This window comes from Nicotiana tabacum, chromosome 16 (genome assembly GCF_000715075.1).
Source record: "Nicotiana tabacum cultivar K326 chromosome 16, ASM71507v2, whole genome shotgun sequence".
NCBI lineage: Eukaryota > Viridiplantae > Streptophyta > Magnoliopsida > Solanales > Solanaceae > Nicotiana > Nicotiana tabacum.
In genome coordinates, this window is record NC_134095.1 from 46,184,812 (window position 1) to 46,209,760 (window position 24,949).

The window sequence follows — 24,949 nt, forward strand, 5'->3', positions numbered from 1 at the left end:
GGAAGTATCTTAGGGAGATCGCTGTAGTTGTGCACTTACACCAATTTGTGTTTTCATATATGTAAAATATATCCTCAAGAATTATAGTTTCACTTAGCTTTTTAAGTATTTCATTAATTATTCTGAAACTGGTCTGTTCAATGAATCACCTGCAGCTTATTTTTGATGTTGCGACTAAAAATTGTATTGATATTGCAACACATGGTTATGGATACTGTGTGCTGAACAAGTGCATCACTTATTCAACGTGAGAAGTTGCTTGTTGGGATTTGTCCTAATGGGCTTAAGCTTGCTCAAGATTCTAATTCAGAACTTTTACTCTGGTCCTTTACTTTCTTGATCTGTTAGCGCAGAAACTTCCTAAGATAATTTAGAAGCAAATTCTGGTCTAGTATCAAGATGATGGCATGTAGTGTGCTGATAAAATAAATTATTCACTTCTGATGTGTCTGCTTGTTCAATTTTTTGCTTATCAGTATATTGTTTAAGTGTAATCTTCTTCCAGAGTCATGTTACATATTCCATGTTACCACATTTAAGGCTAGCTTTGTCCTCTTGATATAGATAACTAGCTAGTGATTATTAAATGGCAGGTGACCCAACGGAAGTGTGTGAGACTGTTTATAGGATATGGCTCAGGCGCTCAACAATAAGACTGTTTATCAATTTTTAGGTATCACAAACAAACAGCTCTTCTTCTTGTATGATGATGTAAACTATGCCCATACCTCATACGTATTTGCTTGTTAACATTATATTTATTCTGTGTCATGTTTATCTTTTCCTTACAACAGCATTTGTTGGTTGTCTGCATAGTTATTTAATTTGTGGCGCCCTTTTGGTTCTGCTTCTTTACATGGAGTACTATTTTTTTGTTGTTGAAATTTTCTAACTCACAATACAGGAATTATGTTGTTCAATTCATAATAGAGTTAAAGATAGCATCTGCTGCAGCCATATTGCTCTCTCAGTTTGGACTTTTTAACAGCTACGTATAGTACTAACACCTAGAATATTTCTTTCTCAATACTTGATTTAATGATTTAATATATGAACATTTAGGTATGCAAAGAATACAAGTTTCTTTGATTTTGACCTACGTTTGACTCAAAAGATATTGAAACCTTTTTGAACAAATCAACTAAAGAAAGTGAAGGGGTAAATCTTAGTTAAACATAATAAATTCCAGATCAATGAACTAATTGAACAAATAGTACTTAAGATGGAATAGAGGTAACCAATCTTATTGAAACTTTCATTGTGACTCCCATTAATTAATGGGGAAGGTTGTTTTAAATGTTTTTCTGGATTGCTTCATTCTTTTTTTTATTATGAAGATTGCAGAAGAGAAGAATAAGGAGAGAGGGAGAAGCCCCGAAGCCCTCACCCCCTCCCCCCCCCAACCGAAGGTTTTCCCTTACTATATATAGTCATGGGACCTTTGCTATTTACTTGGTCGGACTCTCTCTCACACTATTTGTCTTGGTTGTCCCTTGGACGTTGTTTCTTCTGACTCGACGGATGTCGTGAGTGCGGGATGTAGAATGGACCATGTCGTTTTTTGACACCTTGTCGCTTGGACGGGATGTTGGTCACCTTGACCGCAGTGGACAGATTTTGACCAATACAGTTAGTCCCTCCGTCTATCGGGGTCGTCCCCTGTCGGGCCAGACAGACGGATCATGATTGCGACAAATTGGAGAGAAATCTGACTACTTATCCCTTGGTTATGCTCCTTCGGTTTTGAGTGAGGTGATGCCGCTCTTTCAACATCCTTGGACCGTTGCGGCAGTTTCGAAATCGAAACGTCGTTTGGATTGAAACATTGTTTCGTGGTTGCCGCCATTATGACACGCATTCCTAGGGAATCGAAATGTTTCGTGCCCTATCAGATTCATTGGCGCCATCAGTGGGAATTTCTTAGTGAAATTTCCTAGTCTCTTCCAGATCAAAGACAAGAAACACGATTGCCCACCTAAAAGAGCGCTAAGAAAAAGCCCAACCCACGCAGGGCAAAGGCGCAACATAAGAGGGGAAAGAGAGCTGGAAACAGCCACCGAATTTAGGAATCATCGCCCCATCAACCGTCAAAATTCCAAACAAAATGAGCAACGTTACAAACCTACTCTCATTCATCGATTCATCTGATTGGGGTAAGGAAAGTGCCATTTTAACTCACCTTCTACTCTATGCTCAAGAAGGAACACAAGTGCCGCGCGGGCGAGCAAGCAAAGAAACATCTCAATCAGAGAATGGGAAACTACTAAAAGACAACCGAAACATCGCCCGCCGATGACACCTCCAGGCCGGAAGGTAGGAATCGGACAGGGAAACTCCAATATGTGCGCAAAACGAACATAAGCGAAATAGCAACGTTTTGTATTCTCCGATATTACACTCTCCGATGCAAACAATATCAAGCGAACTAGGACTCCCCCAGAAGATGCCTGATTCTCCAAAAACTAGGACTGACGACGGGTTACTACTTCGATAAGTTCGAAATAACACCCTTTAAGGCAAAGGGCCTTCGCCAAAAAGAAGAGTTCGACCTCGATCGAGCGACGACGGGTTACTATTTTGATAAGTTCGAAATAACACCCATTAAGGGCAAGGGCCTTCGCCAAAAAGAAGAGTTCGATCTCAATCGAACGACTATGGGTTACTATTTCTATAAGTTCGAAATAACACCCTTTAAGGACAAGGGCCTTCGCCAAAAAGAAGAGTTCGACCTCGATCGAACGTCGACAGGTTACTATTTCGATAATTTTGAGATAACACCCTTTAAGGCTAAGGTCCTTCGCCAAAAAAAGTGTTCGACCTCGATTGAACGACGACGGGTAACTATTTCGATAAGTTCGAAATAACACCTTTTAAGGCTAGGGGCCTTCGCCAAAAAGAAGAGTTCGACCTCGATCGAACGACGACGGGTTACTATTTCGATAAGTTCGAGATAGCACCCTTTAAGGCTAAGGGCCTTTGCCAAAAAGAAGAGTTCGACCTCGATCGAACGACGACGGGTTACTATTTTGATAAGTTCGAAAAAACACCCTTTAAGGCCAAGGGCCTTCGACAAAAAGAAGGGTTTGGCCTCGATCGAGCGACGACGGGTTACCATTTCGATAAGTTCGAAATAACACCCTTTAAGGCTAAGGGCCTTTTCCAAAAAGAAGAGTTCGACCTCGATCGATCGACGACGGGTAACTATTTCGATAAGTTCGAAATAACACCCTTTAAGGCCAAGGTCCTTCGCCAAAAAGAAGTGTTCGGCCTCAATCGAGCGACGACGGGTTACTATTTCGATAAGTTCGAAATAACACCCTTTAAGGTTAAAGGCCTTCGCCAAAAAGAAGAGTTCGACCTCAATCGAACGACGACAGTTTACCATTTCGATAAGTTCGAAATAACACCCTTTAAAGCCAAAGGCCTTCGCCAAAAAGAAGAGTTCGACCTCAATAGAACGACGACGGGTTACCATTTCGATAAGTTCGAAATAACACCCTTTAAGGCTAAGGGCCTCCGCCAAAAAGAAGAGTTCGACCTCGATCAAATGACGACGGGTTACTATTTCGATAAGTTCGAAATAACACCTTTTAAGGCCAAGGGCCTTTGCCAAAAAGAAGGGTTTGACCTCGATCGAGCGACGATGGGTTACTATTTCGATAAGTTCGAAATAACACACTTTAAGGCTAAAGGCCTTTGTCAAAAACAAGAGTTCGACCTCGATTGAGCGATGATGGGTAACTATTTCGATAAGTTCGAAATAACACCCTTTAAGGCCAAGGTCCTTCGCCAAAAAGATGTATTCGACCTCGATCGAGCGACGACGGGTTACTATTTTGATAAGTTCGAAATAACACCCATTAAGTCCAAAGGCCTTCGCCAAAAAGAAAATTTCGACCTCAATCGAACGACGACGAGTTACTATTTCGATAAGTTCGAAAAAACACCCTTTAAGGCCAAGGACCTCCGCCAAAAAGAAGAGTTCGACCTCGATCGAACGACGACGGGTTACTATTTCTATAAGTTCAAGATAACACCCTTTAAGGCCAAGGTCCTTCGCCAAAAAAAAGAGTTCGACCTTGATCGAACGACGACGGGTTACTATTTCTATAAGTTCGAAATAACACCCTTTAAGGCCAAGGGCCTTCGCCAAAAAGAAGAGTTCAACCTCGATCGAACAAAGACGGGTTACTATTTCGATAAGTTTGAGATAACACCCTTTAAGGCTAAGGGCCTTCGCCAAAAAAAAGAGTTCGACCTCGATCGAACGATGACGGGTTACTATTTTGATAAGTTTGGAATAACACCCTTTAAGTCCAAGGGCCTTCGCCAAAAAGAATGGTTTGACCTCGATCGAGCGATGACAGGTTACAATTTCGATAAGTTCAAAATAACACCGTTTAAGGCTAAGGGCCTTCGCCAAAAAGAAGAGTTCGACCTCGATCGAGTGATGATGGGTTACTATTTCGATAAGATCGAAATAACACCCTTTAAGGCCAAGGTCCTTCGCCAAAAAGAAGAGTTTGACCTCGATCGAGCAACGACGGATTACTATTTCAATAAGTTCGAAATAACACCCTTTAAGGCCAAAGGCCTTCGCCAAAAAGAAGGGTTTGACCTCGATCGACCGACGATGGGTTACCATTTCGATAAGTTCGAAATAACACCCTTTAAGGCTAAGGGCCTTTGTCAAAAATAAGAGTTCGACCTCAATCGAGCGACGACGGGTTACTATTTTGATAAGTTCGAAATAACACCCTTTAAGGCCAAAGGCCTTCGCCAAAAAGAAGATTTCGACCTCAATCGAACGACGACGGGTTACTATTTCGATAAGTTCGAAATAACACCCTTTAAAACCAAGGGCCTCCGCAAAAAGAAGAGTTTGACCTCGATCGAACGACGACGGGTTACTATTTTGATAAGTTCGAAATAACACCCTTTAAGGCCAAGGGCCTTCGCCAAAAAGAAGAGTTCGACTTTGATCTAACAACGACGAGTTACTATTTCGATAAGTTCGAAATAACACTCTTTAAGGCCAAGGGCCTTCGCCAAAAAGAAGAGTTCGACCTCGATCGAACGACGACGGGTTACTATTTCGATAAGTTCGAAATAACACCTTTTAAGGCCAAGGGCCTTCGCCAAAACGAAGAGTTCGATCTCGGCCGAACGACGACGGGTTACTATTTTGATAAGTTTGAAATAACACCCTTTAAGTCCAATGGCCTTCGCCAAAAAGAAGAGTTCAACCTCGATCGAACGACGACGGGTTACTATTTCGATAAGTTCGAGATAACACCCTTTAAGGCTAAGGGCCTTCGCCAAAAAAAAGAGTTCGACCTCGATCGAACGATGATGGGTTACTATTTTGATAAGTTTAAAATAACACCCTTTAAGGCCAAGGGCCTTCGCCAAAAAGAATGGTTTGACCTTGATCGAGCGATGACAGGTTACAATTTCGATAAGTTCCAAATAACACCGTTTAAGGCTAAGGGCCTTCGCCAAAAAGAAGAGTTCGACCTCGATCGAGTGACGATGGGTTACTATTTCGATAAGATCGAAATAACACCCTTTAAAGCCAAGGTCCTTCGCCAAAAAGAAGAGTTTGACCTCGATCGAGCAACGACGGACTACTATTTCGATAAGTTCGAAATAACACCCTTTAAGGTTAAAGGCCTTCGCCAAAAAGAAGAGTTCGACCTCAATCGAACGACGAAGGGTTACTATTTTGATAAGTTCGAAATAACACCCTTTAAGGCCAAGGGCCTTCGCCAAAAAGAAGAGTTCGACCTCAATCGAACGACGACGGGTTACTATTTTGATAAGTTCGAGATAACACTCTTTAAGGCTAAGGGCCTTCTCCAAAAAGAAGAGTTTGACCTCGATCGAATGACGATGGGTTACTATTTCGATAAGTTCGAAATAACACCCTTTAAGGCTAAGGGCTTTCGCCATAAAGAAGAGTTCGACCTCGATCTAATGATGACGGGTTACTATTTCGATAATTTTTAAATAACACCCTTTAAGGCCAAGGGCCTTCGCCAAAAAGAAGGGTTCGACCTCGATCGAGCAACGATGGGTTACCATTTTGAAGAGTTCAAATAGCACCCTTTAAGGCCAAGGGCCTTCGCCAAAAAGAAGGGTTCGACCTCGATCGAGCGACGACGGGTTACCATTTTGATAAGTTCGAAATAGCACCCTTTAAGGCCAATGGCCTTCGCCAAAAAGAAGAGTTTGACCTTGATCGAATGACGACGGGTTATTATTTCGATAAGTTCAAAATAACACCCTTTAAGGCCAAGGGCCTTCGCCAAAAAGAAGAAGTTCGACCTTGACCGAACAACGATGGGTTGAAATTTCGACAAAAGTTCGAAATTACACCCTCAAGGCCACGAGCCATCGCCAAAGAGAAAATTCAAAATATCCCTAAGGCCAAGGGCCGACAAAAAATATAAAGGGAAAGAAAAACCGGGACTCACCATACGGGAATCTACCTCGCACCAAAATCATGAAAAGCAAAAACAAAGACAAAGTACAAGGAAAATAACAACGAAAAATTCTTTATACAAAGTCAGCGTGTAAACAGTCGTAGATTACACACGGCCCAAGCCAATAATAGAAAAGAAAAAAGGAAAAAGGAACAGCGACAACCGACAACGAATGTATAAAAAAATAGAAAATAGACAAAGACAACATTCTTTCACTCGGTGTCATCATCGCCACCATCATTGCCACCATCTCCAGGAATCACTCCCTCATCATCCGCGCCCTCTTCGGCCTCCGGAATCGCAGAGTCGTAACCACAGTTGACACGAGCCTCTCGTGCCTTTTCCCATGCTCCTTCATATGCGGCCTCAGTAACATTGCCCGCCTCCCACAAACTCTTGTATATATCCCGCTGAGCTTCAGTATGAACCCAAAGCTCGTGTAAGCGGCGGGGAACAGCGGCGGATGAGGACTCAATTTGAGCTAACAGTTGCTCCTTCTCGGCTTCCAGAGCGGCGACTCGATCTCCTAAGGTAGAAGCTTCTCGGCCAATCTATCCAAAACGTTTCTCAAGCCTCGCCTCCATTAACGTGGTCGTCGCTCTCTCCGACTCCTGATCAGACTGGAGGACGCGGATAGTGTTCTCCAGGGCCGCCGCCCTTGCCAAATCCGCAGACCAGGCACTCTCGATACTCTCTAACCCGCCAACCTTTCTCTCCAATTCGGCCAACTTTCCCATCCACTCCGCACTCATCGCCTCGGTCTTGATAAGATTTTGATCCATCTCAACCTGCATCGACCTCAGTTTCTCATGCAGATAGTCACACTCTGCGGCTACCCCCTTGCCCAACTCAAGCTCTTCGTCCTTCGCGCGAAGTTGCTCTTCGAGCACACTATTTCTGCGAATGGTCTCCATAAACTGCTGGTCTTTCTTCTCCAGTTCCTCACGGAGGGATCGAGCACCGGGATTCCCTCTCAGCCATTCGTGCAACTCTCAACACTTATTGCAATAGCACCGATATTTCTCCAATGCCTTCAGGAAAATCTTCGTCCGAATGTCAGCCCTACGGGCACTCTCAATTTCCAACATGTACGTCTAAAAAACAAAAAGAAGAGTTAAGATAGTACCATCCAGAAAAATAAAAGAAACATTAAAGAAAAGTGAAATATACCCTCAGGTCTATAACGGCCACTTCATTCATCAAGTCGCTATCAGGAATGTTCCGAAGAGCCTCGTTCTCGGTAGCGGAGCACAAAATGTCGAATTGCTGTACCAAATCCTCCGTGTCCCCCAGGAGATTAACATCCAAAGAGATCTCAAGAATACGGGTCGGGCCTCCCGCATGAACCACCGAGTAGGTAATACCCTCCTCAAACATCCTAACATCATTAGGGTCGAGGTCCGACTCGGATTCATAATCGTCGACCACGACGCCCTTTCCTTTTTCATCAGTTGAGGAGGAAGCACGACCAGGTATGGAGGACGAAGGTACGTTCGAAACCACAATGGCGGCCTTAGACATCTGGCCCCCCGTCACGCTAGGTTGTTGATCAACGACAGTGGCAGGAATCTCCATCGACGGGGCAGATACGACGGCTGGCTCCATTTCTATGGGCGGAGTGCTATCAATCCCCACCCCAGATCCTCTTGTCAAGGGAGAGTCGTCCAGGTGTATCACAGTTGAAGGGGTTGCCACGAACTCCACTCTCCACCTCTTGGACGGCCCTTCCTCTTCCTCAGCACGGGGAGATTTACCCGTCAGACGAGCGACATGAGTCGGGACCTCGGTCTGAGAAGTGGCCTCCGCGGGAATAACCACAACCGCAAACTCAACTGAAGCAGCCCTCGATGAAGGACGAACGGTAGGTGTTGTATTAGGGAGAGCAGACGATGCCGGCTGACGAAAAGCTAATGGAGGAGCCCTCGCTCTCCGCACTCTCCCTGGAATCAACAAAACCGCACATAAGAAACTAAGTAAAAAGAGAAGAAAACAACAAACAGAAATGACACCACACCTGTAAGGGGCCTACGTCCAATTTTTTCATAAAAGGCTGACCATTTGCGAACCCCCGCCGTATGGGGAAGGATGGCACTCACCCACTCGCGAATACCTTCGACAGATGGAGGGGCAATTTCTCAGCTATAGAGACATAACAGGGTTTAGTACTGTAACAGAAAGCGGTCGGGTATCTCACCGACTAAAGACATAAGAAACTTACGCGCAAGGTTCTACTTCTCAAGGAACCCCATTGGATCCGCCACAATGTTCTCGGTCCGAACATAGAAATAATTCTCGTAGAAATGACGGTTGGCCCTGTCGTCCATTTTCACCACTAGACACTTCGACCCTCTGAGGACGCATATGAATTATTGTGCCTCAAATGAGTTGAGGGGAAAAGATATTAAGCATGTGATCCAAAGTGATCTCACGACCGACGAGTTTCACAAACTTGAGCAACATAAGGAACAGCTTGTACAGGTACGACCAAAGTTGGGTGGGGCATACCTCGTAAAAACGACAGAAATCTACCACCAGGAGAGGGAGAGGAAGTGTGTACCCAATAAGAAAGGGGTAGGCATAGAACATGCAGTACCCAGGGAGGTCGAAATGGACTATGTCGTTCCCTACCGCTGGCCGTATATCAACGTAACTGGGGATTCCCCACCTAGATTTCAACTCTGCAATGTCTTCCTCTTTTATAATAGAGGGGATAGGTTCCGGCTCCACCCCGACGCGACTGCAGAAGTCGGTCCATTCTCTCCCAGGATGAGGCAAGATCTCGGCTACCGACAGGACCTCCTCATCTTCCACCACTTCTACTCCTCCGGTAGCCAAAGAAACATTTTTCGGCGCCGGAATTGTGGCAGGGGGATCAGCTGAGAAGAATCACCAGCCATTTCATCAAGATGGTGTATCAAAAAGACAATGGAAAGGAAGGATGAAAGTTTTCGGTCAACTGGGGGTGAATAAAAATTCGGAGTATCAGGAAGAAAGTATATTCGCAAAACTCTTTCAAGCAAAGGGTAAAGCAGTGTGTCAATCGAATGATGTGTTCCTTCTATTTATAAGAGACATAAATTCCCCAGGCACGAAACCCAAGAGTCGCCAATCGAATCTGATAGGTCACGAAACGTGTCGATTCCCTAAGAACGTGTGTCATAATGGCGGCAACCACGAAATAACGTTTCAATTCAAACGACGTTTCGATTCTGAAACTGCCGCAATGGTCCAAGGATGTTGAAAGAGCGTCGTCACCTCACTCAAAACCTAAGGATCATAACCAAGGGATAAGTAGTCAGATTTCTCTCTGATTTGTCGCAATCATGATCCATCTATCTGGCCCAACAGGGAAGGACTCCGACAGACGGAGGGACTAACTGTATTGGTCAAAATTTGACTACTGTGGTCAAGCTGGCCAGCATCCCGTCCAAGCAACAGGGTGTCGAAAGATGACATAGTCCATTCTACATACCGCACTCACGACATCCGTCGAGTCAGAAGAAACAACGTCCAGGGGACGACCAAGACAGATAGTGTGAGAGAGAGTCAGATCAAGTAAATATCAAAGGTCCCATGACTATATATAGTAAGGGAAAACCTTCGGTTGGGGGAAGGGGGGGCTTCTCCCTCTCTCCTTATTCCTCTCTTCTGCAATCTTCATAATAAAAAGAAATGAAGCAATCTCCAGAAAAACATGTAAAACAACCTCCCCCGTTGATTAATGGGAGTCACAATGAAAGTTTCAATAAGATTGGTTACCTCTATTCCATCTTATGTACTATTTGTTCAATTAGCTCATTGATCTGGAATTTATTATGTTTAACTAAGATTTACCCTTCACTTTCTTTAATTGATTTGTTCAAAAAGATTCCAAATATCTTTTGAGCCAAACAAGCTACCCACGAGATCTCCTGGTGAGAACCTAATCAAATACTACAGAGCTGGTTCGCAAGCACTCGTCAACAGTTTATATAGTGATTTCAAATCGATATGCTTCTGAGCTTTTTCCTCTTGCTAGTAGCCTAAAGGGTGGGTTCAGCCATTGATGTGCATTACTACAACCTTTTCTCTGACTATTTGACAGTCCAAGAAAACATCAATTACCTTCATAGAGATAGGTCAATATATGCAACTAAACTTTGTGACCACATCAAATGGTCCTCCTTTTTTTGGTTGGTAAATCAATGGGATTTTATTTATATATTAGCCAGTAGGCAAAAAAAAAAAAATATATATATATATATATATATATATATATATATATATATATATATATATATATATATATATATATATATGTCACTATTTCAAATGGTCCATAGGACAAGAATGAAGATCATTAAGATGAATATATTAGGTGTAGCTGATCCGAAAGGCCTACTACTGGAGATTAAGTTATAGCAGTTTACTGTAAAAATTTTAGGGAAATGGGTAGCTGAATGGGAAGTGAAAGGAGCATTGAAAGAGGAGTACCAAGAATTTGCTAAGGCTCAGTTAAGAGTATATAGATGTGCATATTGGACTGTCAAGAGGGTGCAACACCACTGGAGTTTAGACTTTAGAGTGGATGATCAATAAAGGTTATATCAAACTGTGAATAAAGTTCAGATGACTAATCAACCAAACTGGAAAATATTGACATTAAGGGTGTGTTTGGTACTGTATACGGTAAAAATCGGGATGCCCCTTTTTGTTCAACTGACCAAGGCTAGAACGTGGTAGATCAATTTTGGACCTCGATTTTTATCTATGGTGCAAGGTTAAGTTATCGAGACCCTGGGACCAATTAAGCTCGAGGTCGACCAAGACCGAGACCAAATAAGATGGAGATCGAAGCTAAGTTGAGTAACAGAAAACCGAGATATCCGGGATCGGCCAAGGATCGTGGCGAGAATCTCGACATGAATCAAGTCAAGACCGGTTATTCAGCCAATCATGGAATTTCCTTCCATATTTAGAATTGTACCTTAAGTAAAATTCCTCTACTATATAAAAGGGGTTCTAATCATTTGTAAGACACGTTGTTCACCGAGATCAAAGCAATACAACACTTTCTCTTTTGTTTATATTCTCGTTCATCAGCTGGTTATATTTCTAACTGTTCTTGCACCAATCAATCCGAGAGTATTCAAGCTCGAGGGCTGAATTCCATTCAAACACTGGTCTGCTTTATCTTATTGTTAATTTCTATTACTAATCTTCATATTTATTAATTGGTATTAGGTGAGATCACATATCCTCAAAACCACATCATAAGTTTAATTGTTATACAATTTTAAGGTTAAACAGGTACGAAGGAAAATGTTTTCCTAGAAAATACATGATTTTGATGTTATTTACTTTCTAGTGTTTTGTTAAGTATCAAAAAATTATTTTTGAAAAATACATAATTTAGGCAAACATGATGGGTGACGAAATGGGTAAGGGCGAGGGAGAGTGGTATGCCCGGGTCTAGGGGCTAGGGTGGCAGTGGCCAGTGTAGGGGTGGGGGTGGTGGGGGTAGTGAGGGTGGCAAAGGGGAGGGTCTGGTGGTCGGTGTAGGGTGTTAGGGTTTTGCCCTGAATTTATAGTCTATTAGAATTATATTTCCGGAATGAAGTTAAAAAGACTCCTAAAAGGAATAAATTTCCTTCATATTTCTTATCCTTTTCTTGGAAGAGAAGTTTTGTACTTCTATAAATTGGCGTTTTCTTCTCACAACAACAACAACAATAAATCCACAATGTAGTCATTAAAGAATCTTGTTTATAAGAGATTTTTCTCTCAATAGTTGTTAGTAGGGGTGTACATAGGTCGGGTTGAGTTGGGTTTTTCAATAGCTAAACCAAACAAATTGTCTTGGATTTTTAAATCTATAAATCAAACCAAACCAACAAAAGTCGGTTTTTTCAATCTCGGGGTTTTCGGCTTTTTTCCGACAAAATTTTCACAGCATAAAATATATAATTTGTGCTCTAATATTTCTTAGATTCTAGTAAGATAAAACTATATAAGATGTAACCCAATGAAATAATACAAAAATAATGTAAGATGAGTCGTGCATGATTATACTAAAATACCTAACAAATCGCATAAAATAAAATATTTCTAATTAATAAGCCATAATAAAAATAAACATAATCTAAAAGTACTAAATCATGCTAAAATAAGTACGACTAATAAGTAAAAGTATTAATTACAAGAATAAATAATATTAAAAGTAAGTTGTGTATTTTCACTATCTAAACCAATGCAAAACTAAAGAAATAAATATCAATGCTATTGCCATTCCTAGTATTGATTGATAGACTTTCAAGATCCTAATTAGTATATATAATTTTTCATCAAATATATCTATGAGTAAATTGTTTCATCGACTTATAACCTGCTCAGATGCATCGTTGAATATTAAAAACAAAACGCCTCGACTTATATCAATTAATTTGTTAAAATTGATTCATCGACTTATAACCTAGTGATGAATGAATGTAATTCATTAGCTATGTTATAATACAAATAATGAATAATATTATATCAATTAATAGAATAATATTATATTGGTTTATCAATTCATTAATTATTCGTACTTATTAATGTATATGATTGATCATCAATTACAATATAATTTATGCGTGTGTATGAAATTACTCATATACTTAAATATAATTTAAAAAATTCCTTTACATAGATGCTATTATAATCTATTAGAAGTAATTACCTAGTTCATATATTATTATTTTTTAAAGATTATGCTTATAGTTTATAATTATTTATAATAATTGTAGTTAAATAAAATAAATATTTGTAGCTAATAATAATTTTTTATAGCTTATAATATTTAAAAACCAAAAAAAATTAATTGTTTTTAGAAATAACGACCAACGTTGGTCGCTATTTTGGTCAAACGGTCAAAAGTTAATTACCGACCAAAAATAGTGACCAATGTTGGTCGCTTTTTCTAATAACAGAGTCAAAAGCGGGTTCCCCCTTCCCCCCCCCCATTTCTCTTATTTTCTTCCTCAAAACTTCCCCAACTCTCTCTCAACACCTTCCCTTCCCCTTCTCTATTTCCCTCACACAAATCCCATTCCCCCACCACGTGCCACCATTGCCGTCGCCGACAATCACCGGACTGCCGCCGTCCACCAGTGTACTGCCGCCCCCACTCTCTCTCCTTCTCCACCTAAAAAAAACCTAGGTTTGAATTATAACCTTGAATCTTTGTTATTTCTAGTTTTTGTTTCAAATATTTCAATATTATAGTTTATTCTTTCAATTAGTGTTTCAATTCTTTGAATATTGTATTTTATTGAGGATTAGAGTTTAGGTCTTGTTTTAATTAGTTTTGTTAATTAATTTTATTAACTAATTATTTTAATTAGTGTTGAATTTAGTTTAGTTAAATTTGAATTATACTTTGTATTGTCTTGATAGTTTAGTTAGAATCTAGGGTTCATGATATGAATTGAACCTTTAGGATATGTATTGAAATTTTAGTTTATGAATAGGACTTGTAGTTTATAAATTGTAATTTTAGGATATGATTTGAAATTTTAATTTATGAATTGAACTTTTAGTTTATAAATTGAAATTTTAGGATATGAATTGAACTTTTAGGATATAAATTGGACTTTTAATTTATGTATTGGAATTTTAGTTTATGAATTGGACTTGTAATTTATAAATTGTTATTTTAGGATATGATTTGAACTTTTAATTTATGAATTGAACTTTTTGGATATGAATTGAACTTTTAGTTTATAAATTGAAATTTTAGGATATTAATTGAAAGTTGTAGGTCGGTGGAGAATACAAATCGTGATTCTAGAATTCATGATATAGTTGCAGATGCTTTTGGGATGCACTTAGGGGGTGAGCCCAATGAAAATGTTGAACAAACTCCTAATGATGACGCAAAATATTTTTTTGAACAGTTAGAGGAAGCTAGTCGTCCATTACGGGAAGGAAGTCCGCACTCTGAGCTATTTGTTGCAGTTAGATTATTAAGTATAAAATCTGATTGGAATATTTCTCAAGCAGCCATGGACTCTTTCATTGACCTTATGAGTGAACTAGTTGACCCTAATATCAACTTACCTGGTGATTTTTATAAGGCAAAGAGATTGGTTTCTAAGTTAGGACCTTCGTCAATGAGAATTGATTGTTGTAAAGATGGTTGCATGTTATATTATAAAGATGATGCAACTTTAAACAGTTGTAAATTTTGCAAAAAGCCTCGTTTCAAGAGGCTTTCCAGCGGGAATATGATCTCTATCAAGGCGATGTATTATTTACCTCTTATACCTAGGTTAAAGAGGTTATATGCGTCGATGAATTCTGCTCCTCATTGGAGATAGCACTCTAAAAATAGAAGACCACCTGGTGTTATGTGTCATCCTTCAGATGGAGAAGCTTGGAAGCACTTTGATAGGACATATCCAGATTTTGCTAGTGAACCAAGTAACATTCGGTTAGGTCTGTGTGTGGATTGTTTCACGCCTTTTCTGTATCTACGACACCATATTCATGTTGGCCTGTCTTTCTTACACCTTATAATCTACCACCCGAGTTATACATGACTAGTCCATATATATTCTTAAATTGTATTATCCCCGGTCCACGTAATCCGAAAAGTTTGATTGATGTATATTTGCAACCTTTGATTGATGAGCTAAAACAATTGTGGTACGATGGTGTTGAAACATATGACATATCAACCAAGCAGAATTTCAATTTGCGTGCAAATTTTATGTGAACAATTAACGATTTTCCTGCGTATGGAATGTTGTCTGGGTGGATGACTGCTGGGAAGCTAGCTTGTTCTTACTACATGGAAAATAGTAAACCGTTCACTTTGAAATATGGTCGAAAGCAATCATGGTTTGATTGTCATCGTCAATTCTTGCCTCCTGATCATGAGTTTAAAAGGATGAAAAATGCATTCAAAAAGAATAAAATGGAATATGATTCTCCACCTCCGATACTTTCAGGTGAGGAAATTTGGGAGAGGGTCCATGTAACGACCTGGTCATTCGTTCTGAGAGTTATAGCCCCATTTTCCCCATGTATGCTTCTTTATGTATTGTTCAGCTGTGTTGAGTTGTATCGAGTTGGTAGGTTTGGGTTCGGAGTAGTTTTGGAGTGAAATGATTACTTAGTCTTTTAGTTAGAAAGTTAAGTTAGAAAAGTTAATCGGAAGTTGACTTATGAGTAATCGAATTCGGATTTGGATTTTTATGATTCAGTTAGCTTCGTTGGGTGATTTTAGACTTAGGAGTGTGTGCGAAATATAATTTGGAGGTCCGTGGTAGAATTAGGCTTGAATTTGGTGAAAGTTGGAAATTTAGAAGTTCTTAGGCTTGAATTCGAGGTTGATTTGGTGTTTTGATATTGTTTTGGGTGTTACAGAGGTTCGACTAAGTTCGGGTAGTGATATATGACTTGTTGGAATTATTGGTTGAGGTCCCGTGAGCCTCGGGTGAGTTTTAGATAGGTTTGGGTTGTGTTGCACTCGTTTTTCTTTTGTTTCGACGCCGTTTCTTCAAGCATAAATGATATCATATTGAATAAATAAGCTCCGAAATTGAAGATGCCTAAGGATTATGCGTCGAATCTTGGAAAGCTCGCAAGCGGTTGTCGCATAGTTTCTCCAAAGCTAGAAAGTTGAACCAGAAGCCTGATTGGTTGCTTCAAAATTTATGGGAGGATTTGCAAAGACAATGGCTTACCGCAAAGTTCTTAGAGAAGAGCGAAAAAGGAAAGAAAGCTCGCACATCTGAGAAAGGAGGCTTCTTGCACACTGGAAGTGCGATCAACCTAGGGACAGTAAAAAGAAGATTGGTACGTAATTGCTTAATTTATTTTAATTTTCAAAGTATATCTATTCTGTTTATTAACTAAAATTTTTGAGTTTTTAAAAAAAGAAGTTGGGGCATCCAATGAACCAAGATGAGCTATTCAAGGAGACTTATATTGCAAAGAAGAAGAAAGAGACGGATCAAAAAAGGTGGGTCGAGGGCCGAGCCTCAACTGTACATGTAAGTTTTCACTTTTAATTAAGTATTTTGATTTACTTTTATATAAATTTTGAAATACTAATTCAATGTAATTTTTCTTATAGGGTCGCTTCACAGCTGATGTGGAGGAATTCATACGCAGTCAGCCACCTAATGAGTCGGGCGAGCTAATCCAACCTTCGGACGAGAATGCTGAAAGAATATGGATGGAGGCTGCTGGCGGTCCAAAATGGGTAAAAGTATACGAGCTTCCTACTAAGAAATTCCATCGCTATAAGTGTGGAATGCAAGGAATAGGGACTTCCTCGCAAGGCGAGCAACTTGATGGGGAGTGCTTCTCCACTATGCGGGAGACTGTGACAAAGCTCATATTCGAGCTAGAAGTGGCCAAGGAAAGAGAAAATTTTAGAGATGCTCAATACATTGGTATGCAAGCTCAGTACTATGGGATGCAAGCTTAGCTCAAAACTCTTCTGGCTTCTGGAGCTTTTCCAATTCCCCAGTCTCGTGAGTCATCGCCAGAGGCTCGACTTAAACGTAAGTGTTCCTTTCGTCCTCCCCGTGCTCGTTCCTCCCGTCCTCCTCGTGATTGTTCTTCCCGTCCTCGACAAATAGATCCTTTTCTATCCCGTCTTGTTGATGAAAATTCATCAGACGGATAATGATGTTGTACAAAACACTCCTTGATTTTTATATACTTTGAACTAGACAAATAGAACTGCTTTTGAACTAGTTGTAATAAGCGTTAACTTAGTTTTGTTAGTTTGATTTCTTAGTTCTATTGAACTTTAATTTGTTGGTTTTAATGTGTTTTTCGAATTGTGTTGTTGTTTTAGTGTTGTTGTTGTTGTTGTTGGGTTGTTGTGGAGATTTTGGTATTGAAATTGTAGTTTATGAATTAAATTATATTGTTATTTAGGGATTTTGGTATGCTGACAGGTGGTGTAGCTGCCAAAACAGGCATTTTATGCCAAAATTATTATCTAAAAAAGCGACCAACCTATTAAAATTTTTTTTGGCAATTAGCGACCAAGGTTGGTCGCTTATATCTAAAAAAAAGTAAAAATTTGGCGACCAAGGTTGGTCGCTAATGAACCCAGATTTTAATATAAGCGACCAAAGTTGGTCGCTACCCTATTAAAAAAAATTAAAAAATTAAAAAGAAGCGACCAAAGTTGGTCGCTTATGAACCCAGATTGTTAAATATATATATTTTTAATAAAAAATATCGAAATTAAGTATACAGACCAACGTTGGTCGCTAAATTTATATTATTAAAATATTATACCGACCAAAGTTGGTCGGTATTTTGTTTACACTTGACATTTGGTCCTTTTACCTTAGCGACCAAAGTGGGTCGCTAATTAGCGACCAAAGTAGTAAAAGGACCACCAATATAGCGACCAAGCCTGTTTGGACGCGTTTGGGTCGGTATATTGAGATAAGCGACCAACGTTGGTCGCTACATATATGTAGGTCAATTGACCAAATCCAATTATAATGTCTTATTCTTTAGTTTATTTTTTCTTGCCTGATTTATCGTCCATTAAGCTTTGCATTGTTAGCTTCCGCATGCACCATGTTATTTCGATCCCAACATAGGGGTGAGGTGAAAAGAAAATGACTTCATGAGAAAAATATTTTCCTAAACGTTTAAGCTAACCAAATATGAGATAATTGGAAAATATTTTCCAACCAGATACATCCTAAGTTATATTTTAAAAGGTTGTTCAATTGATTATGAATTGAATGGCGAATGCAGGACAATTAGTTCATAAGTTTGCAATGAATTCCGCACTAAACCAAGATTATCAGATTAAGGCAAGTTTCACTCAGATGTATATCGAACAGCAACTTTGGATGGCCATATTGGTTATACCATGTGCAAATATGACCAATAAACTATCAATTTTATAACTGAGTTGAGAATGGCATCACAAAGCTCTAATCAAGAATTTGTATGAGATGAACATATTCCAAAGATAAGATTTGTTGTCACATACCAAGACAATTAACCCCTTAATTACTACGTGGAGATATATGCTTCGTACAGTTCTTCCATTAAAATTAAATTTTTTCATAAGCACTAAACTGTTTTATGAGACAAGTGTAACTTTAGTAACTGACCAAAGTGGGATTCCAAGGCAGAAGATAGAGTAGCCTTTCTGGAGGCATCATTACATTTGCCAATTGCCATCCCATGTTAGTGGGAAACATATGATCACTATCAACTACCAACATTTTCAATTGGTACCACCAAAGGATAGGACGTGGTGCAGCGGATATAATTGCTCTTTCCTTAATTAGAGATATCGGATTCGAGTTCTCGGTATGAAATAATTCTGGGTAGGAAGCGTTTTTTCCGAATGAAATTTTACGCGACGCGAATTCAGATATAGTCAGACTCCAACGGAAAATTCAATTGGTAATTACCAAAGATTTTATTGATTATGTTCATTAGTTATGGTGCTGTTTAAATATGAAAAGTAACGATCCATTTTACATAATTTCCTTTTAATGGAGAAGAAACTCACTTCGAATAACATCAACTAGAAGTCCCCTCCGCACTTTCTACATGATTATTTTCACATAAACGGAGAGAAAACTCACATCTATAATGAACGGTTAAATTTTAGCGTTCGTGACCAAAAAATGAAAAAGAAACATTAAATTTTATCTTTTCTCCACGAGATTGTAAATAGTCTCGGAAAAAAGATTTATAACAAAATTAGAAGGTAAAATATATAAACGGTCCATTAAAGTTATCATCAACTATCAAACAAACAATCGGGAGTGGCTCGACATAATTGGGGGCCTAAAGCATAAGTATAATTAGAGGCCCATAATTTTTATAATCGATCTCTTTAGTAATTATATTTTTCAATTGATAATATAGCTAACTGATTTAATCACTCTTAAGACGTTAATATTATGTATTTTTATTTTAAAAAATTTCTTTCCGTTGAGGCAACTGTTAAGCATTTAAAAAATAATCAAATCCTTTTATTTAATTAAGTATATAGATTAGAGTATTATCTTCCAATGCAAAATGAAAGTTACATCAAATTTAAGGAAATAATAAAGATATATTTATTTTAGCCAAGAGGACTTTTTCATCGCTGAACAATCATATCAATTGGACAATAATAAATTTTTACTATAAAATACTTACACTTAAAAAAAAAACATAACCTATTTCTTACAAAATTGGGGCTCCTCGAAATGGGGAGCCCAAGGCATATGCCTTACTTGCCGAGCCTTATAGTCGGGCGAGCAGACAATTAACTAACCCCTTTTATCATTAGACGATTCAAGTGACTATTAACTACATCAAGTAAATATGGGAGCATATCAATCCATATGCGTGACTATTAAGTAAACACGCAAACCATAAAGATTTTAATTTCACATTTCCACTAACCGGAATATTAACATTATATTGTAGCTGATAGGGAAATGTCTCGAGCTTTTGTTCGGTCATTGTTGCCATTATATTGTTGAGTTTTCTCTCATGTGTCCTCTTTCTCCCGTTGAGAGAAAGGGAAAGCCATTATGGATGAAGACAAATAGCTATCAAACAAGCTGTTTCTCATGAATTATGGGAAGAATCTGAGAAATATAGGACCACTCACTAATAATAAGGTCCAGAATGCCACTAATAGTGCTTCTGGGAGCAAGACCTGACACAGCACAATCTATATTGCGAGATGAATAAAAACATAAATGGGCGGGGTATTTAATATTCTTTCCAATGATGCTCTTGTTTTTGGCTAAGTTAGTCACATTTTTACCTGCTCTTGCAAATTGTGGATTAATAAGAAATTAGCTAGGATTTTTCTTCATAATTATTTCTTTTTTCTTATTTACCTTTACTGAAGAAACCAAAAGGAGGTACCTTGAAAGTTTTCCGTAAAGTAAAACAAGTAAGAAAAGCAGAGATATATCATGAGATTAAGGAATTATTGCTTTCATGACGTAAGTGCACTTTAATTACATGGAGAAAAAATCACATCACCCTTTCACTAAAATTGGTGGAATTTGCCACTTTTCAACTTAATTCATTCTTCGCTGATGTATTCGAGATTTCTAGTTCCTTTTTAAATGCCAATATATGCTGATGAAATGAACAGGACATAGATTTCTTTTTCGCTTATTAAGTGTAAAATCTTTTTTGATTGCATAATGTTACAATAATTTGACTGCATTTTAAAGTATATATATCGACAAAAATAGTCATGCTTAGTACTTACTCCTAAAAGGACTAAGGAAGACAAGGGAAACTTTTGAAGGCGACAAGACGCGAAAGAAATGTTTCACCCCAGCAAAACCAAAGTGTATTTCATTTTCATCCTTACCTTTTTACTCTTGTTTTTAAAGCCAATTTTAATTTCAATTCGCTTTTTTAACTTAAGAGTCTATCGAAAACAACCACTCTACCTCATAAAATTACATATTTCTAAAGACAAACTGTAAATTGTACATATTGCCTCGTGCATGGGAAGTTTTTTTTTTCCTTAGACAATGGAGAGTAAGAAGCAGTTAAAAAGACTTTTAGACCATCAAGTCTCGGTTTCAGAGTTGAAAATGAAGAAATATGATTTAGTCGATGCACCAACACAGATATCAAATAGGAGTATCCGATAAATTTAAAAAAAAAAAAATTGGATCCAGAAAAGAAGTGAACAAGGAGCGTGAACTACTGAGACTCTGACTCGCATTGACTGTCATAGGTAAGTCCAGTAGAGATCAGAGTTGTCAGCCATTCACCGCACGAGCAGATCCAGCCAATCCCTCTTTCCTCTTTTCCTTTGTGTCTCTTCTTTTCATTTTTCTTTTTGGGGTTTTGAACCTTAATAATGACGCCTATATTATTTGATTTATGTGCCCAAGTGAAAATTCTTTTTTCAAATTCATTTTATTCCTTTGTTTAAAATAAAATATTAAACTTTGTGATGACGGGGTAAATTTAAGGGTGTTAAATGGATGGGCCAGTCCGGGTTTGAGAAAAAATGAAATCGATCGAGTTTCAATCGGGCCGATTACGAGTTAGGGCTTACCGGGTCCGGGTCCATCAGGGTAAAAAAATGAACCGTAAGAATTATGGGTCCAAGGGGCCAGGCCGGATTAGTATTTTTTTTTTGTTTGTATTTTGTATAATTATTGTAAATTATATTAATATAAAGTAAAAATATAAAGAATACAATGAAGATAGGAAAAAATTACACTTATAATTTGCAAAGTGCTTTTTTTTTATTTCAAACTTACAAATTGAAGTTTGCATTTAACAACAAGTAAATTAATGAAAAAAGAGTAAAACTAAATTTATATTGCATAATAATACATCAAATTAATCTAACAAACTAAAATATTAAGCATCAATACGTCTAATAATTTTAAAATAATATAAATTGTCTCAAATCAACTTAAATTCGAATTTTTGGAGGACGCTCAAGACAACTCTTCATATTCTTTCCTTAAACAGCCCGTGTCCACCCACTTTAGACGAAGATTTAAAACTAGACCACAGTTCTTGCACTTTACTTTGTGAACTTCTTCATTTTCTTCTACCACCTTAAAGTGTTCCCAAACATATGAGCGCACTCTAGAAGCACGGGGCATGATTTAACTTGAATTGAGAATATGAGTTTGAGAAATGAGAGATGAGTGAAGAAATGAAGAAGAGGGGGGAGGGGGGAGTTGTATTTATAGTTTTTCAGAGGGCTAAATTAGTAATTACAAAAAGTGTTATTTTATATAAAAAAAAATTGCCCAAAAAGGGCTATTTGTGCAACAATAACGTTGGGCCACGGCCATAAGGCAACTGACCGTTGCTAACGTTCTTATCTAGCCGTTATATCGGTCCGGACCAGTCCGGTTAACCGGTTCTACATGAATTTTGATTGATCGAGTTTGACCGGTGCGATTAATCAGATGAATGAAAGTGAACGAACCAACTCCCCTAATCCCAGTAACCCAGCCCACCCGACCCCTTATGTACCGTTCCAGGCCGGTCCTGGAACGGATTGACCCGGCCCGTTTAACACCCCTAGCTAAATTTCACAAATAGATAAGCTCTTTAACTAGCTATTTTTACGCAAAATGATAGTACTCCGTTCCTCCCATTTGTTTAACCAAGAGAGTTAGCACCACTGCTTTGGTTACTTAAATATTCTTTTATTTTGGGAAAATGAAATTGACGGTTCTCGTATACTACATTTACTTTATACTTTCATAAAAAAAAAGTTTATGATCTGATATTCTGGTCCCCTCAATTATTGACAAATTCTAATTTTTGTGATATCTCACCGTCCATTTTTTCTTCCCCTCCCTTTTTTTCCTTCTGCAATCTCCCCATGTATACTAGACAAGAAATTCAAAAATAAATGATAAGCACATAAATAAATAAATAAATAACACGAAATTACAATAATAAGAAATAATAAAAGGACTTTATAATAATACATTAATGATCACAAATGAGAATAATGAGGCGATTCCATAATTTTATATTCCCAACTGGCTTTACTTTAGGTGGGGTTCTCATTGCTGGCGTGTCCCAATCAGAAGGACAAGAGGTATCGCAGCTTCACAGCATGACCAGGGGAATCTCTTAGTACAATACATCAAAAATAATTTAATATTTGCAAAATATATAAACCACACCTTTTATTCAGAAAAAGCAAAATAAGAATTAATCATCACACCCTCCGGTGCTCTACTAAGTTCCAACTCCAAAAAAGAAAAAAGAGAGAGAGCTTGGTTTACCTAAAAATAAAAATAAAATAAAAAAAAGAAGAGAAAACCATGATCATGGTTTTGCTAAAACCTGCAGTTTGAGATTTTTCTTCCACTAAGAATGCAATAAAAATGGCTGCATAGATAGTAATAATTGATCAGTCAACCATTAATTGAAACCTGCAAAACTTGTTCACCAGCCCAGATAATTTTGTAGAGAGAGTAGATATTTATATTAATCAACATCCCACAACATGTATATACATAGATTTGATATGCATTATATTGTGTGGGTAAAATAGCGACCTACATATCAGTCGATATGCTTGATTAATTTCCACTACCCCTAAACGGCGGCGACTGTCTCGCTTGTGGCGGAGACATCAGATCCCTTTCCGCCGGCCACGGAGGAGTTTCTGGTATCCTTCCTTGATGCAACCAATGAACACTTCTCCTTTTTCTCGTCTATATTCATTTGCTGCTCTCTACACTCTAAGCTGCAAAAAGCACTATCCCCTCTGCACAATAATCACCCAAGAAAAAATTAAGAATTTAAATCACACAAATATTTAAAGTAAATTTGTTTTACCAGACCAGTATACTTGAAGTAACTGAAATAAATTATTTACCATCTTTTCCCTAATCCATCCTTATTAGTTCTATAAACAACTATCTATAACTTGTATTTAGATGATCTCATGAGTTTTTACACCGTGAATGCATAAAAGTGAAATAATTTATAAACTAGCAGATACTGGATGGAAATAACTGAGATAACAAAATAAAAGAAAAGACGGAGCTAGTGTACGCCGAACGTAGTAACTTTGTCCAAACTCTATATTTCTCTTATAAGAATCTAGAAACATTAAAGAAGTAAAATACTAATTTCAAATTTTGGGTACGTCTCTAAAACAAAAAAAGTTGTATATAATAGTACCTGTACATGTAGATATCACGACCAGGGATCAAGCGACGTTTACAGAGGAAGCAAGCTTTCAAAAAATTAGCAGTTTCAAGAAAATCAGCAGACTTTCGACGGTTTCTGGTGGTAGGGATTGTTTTAGCTGTGGTCAAAATACGTTGTTGTTGATCTAGCAGCTGGGTATTTGAAGAAGAGATGGGTGTGAAAGGGTTGTGAGGATCAAAGGGCTGATAATTAACAGGAGAATTAGGGTCATGATTGAGGTTGAGATCTAAGGTGAATTCAGTCATACTTGTTGTTCTCTTCATTGGTGGCCTTGTCCTCTTCCCCAGCAACATTTTCGCTACTATTTTTTCTGGTGTTGTACCAGAGTTTGGTTATGTATGGAGGTTAAAGAAAGAGAGAGAGAGAGGAAGAAGAGGAGGAGTGAGAGTGGGGAGATGTGTTGGGAAGATAAAGCAGAGAGCCCAAGTGCAAGGAGAGAATCTCGACCGTTTGATTATTCATGCAATTTTTTGGAGTATATGATTTTCTGAGATTCCATCCATCTCCCCCTTAACCCTCCTTGAATAGTTTTTTTTCTTTCTAAAATTTACTATTCCCTTTTCGTCAACCCTAATGACATGATTTATAAGGGTGAAAATGAGAAGACTTGAAAAGCTTTCACCACCATTTACTTTAAAAGAAAACACTAAACTTCTCATTAAATATTTCAAATATCAAAAAGTTTCTTTAACTTTTAAGAATTCGTGTTCAATCAAACACTTTGATATAAAAATAGGATTGTGGGAGTACCTTTCTTTATTTTCTAG

The 24,949-nt window shown here is 38.2% G+C and overlaps 1 protein-coding gene across 1 annotated transcript; it reads right to left on the minus strand.

The window, feature by feature from the left end:
- Positions 1-22,904: 22,904 nt before the first annotated feature.
- LOC107790940 (FCS-Like Zinc finger 5) lies at positions 22,905-24,671 on the minus strand. The gene is made up of 2 exons (XM_016612913.2): positions 24,153-24,671; positions 22,905-23,733 (listed from the first exon to the last, which is right to left on the minus strand). The coding sequence occupies exons 1-2, from the start codon at positions 24,473-24,475 to the stop codon at positions 23,562-23,564; spliced, it is 495 nt and encodes a 164-aa protein (XP_016468399.1). The 5' UTR covers positions 24,476-24,671; the 3' UTR covers positions 22,905-23,561.
- Positions 24,672-24,949: the final 278 nt, after the last annotated feature.

What these genes read in the sequence shown, in the direction of transcription:
- LOC107790940 (XM_016612913.2), bottom strand. Translation starts at nt 24,475, where the DNA reads ATGTTGCTGGGGAAGAGGACAAGGCCACCAATGAAGAGAACAACAAGT. An exon ending in CGTGATATCTACATGTACAG is followed by an intron (nt 23,734 to 24,152) that starts GTACTATTATAT and finishes ATTATTGTGCAG; the next exon opens with AGGGGATAGTGCTTTTTGCA.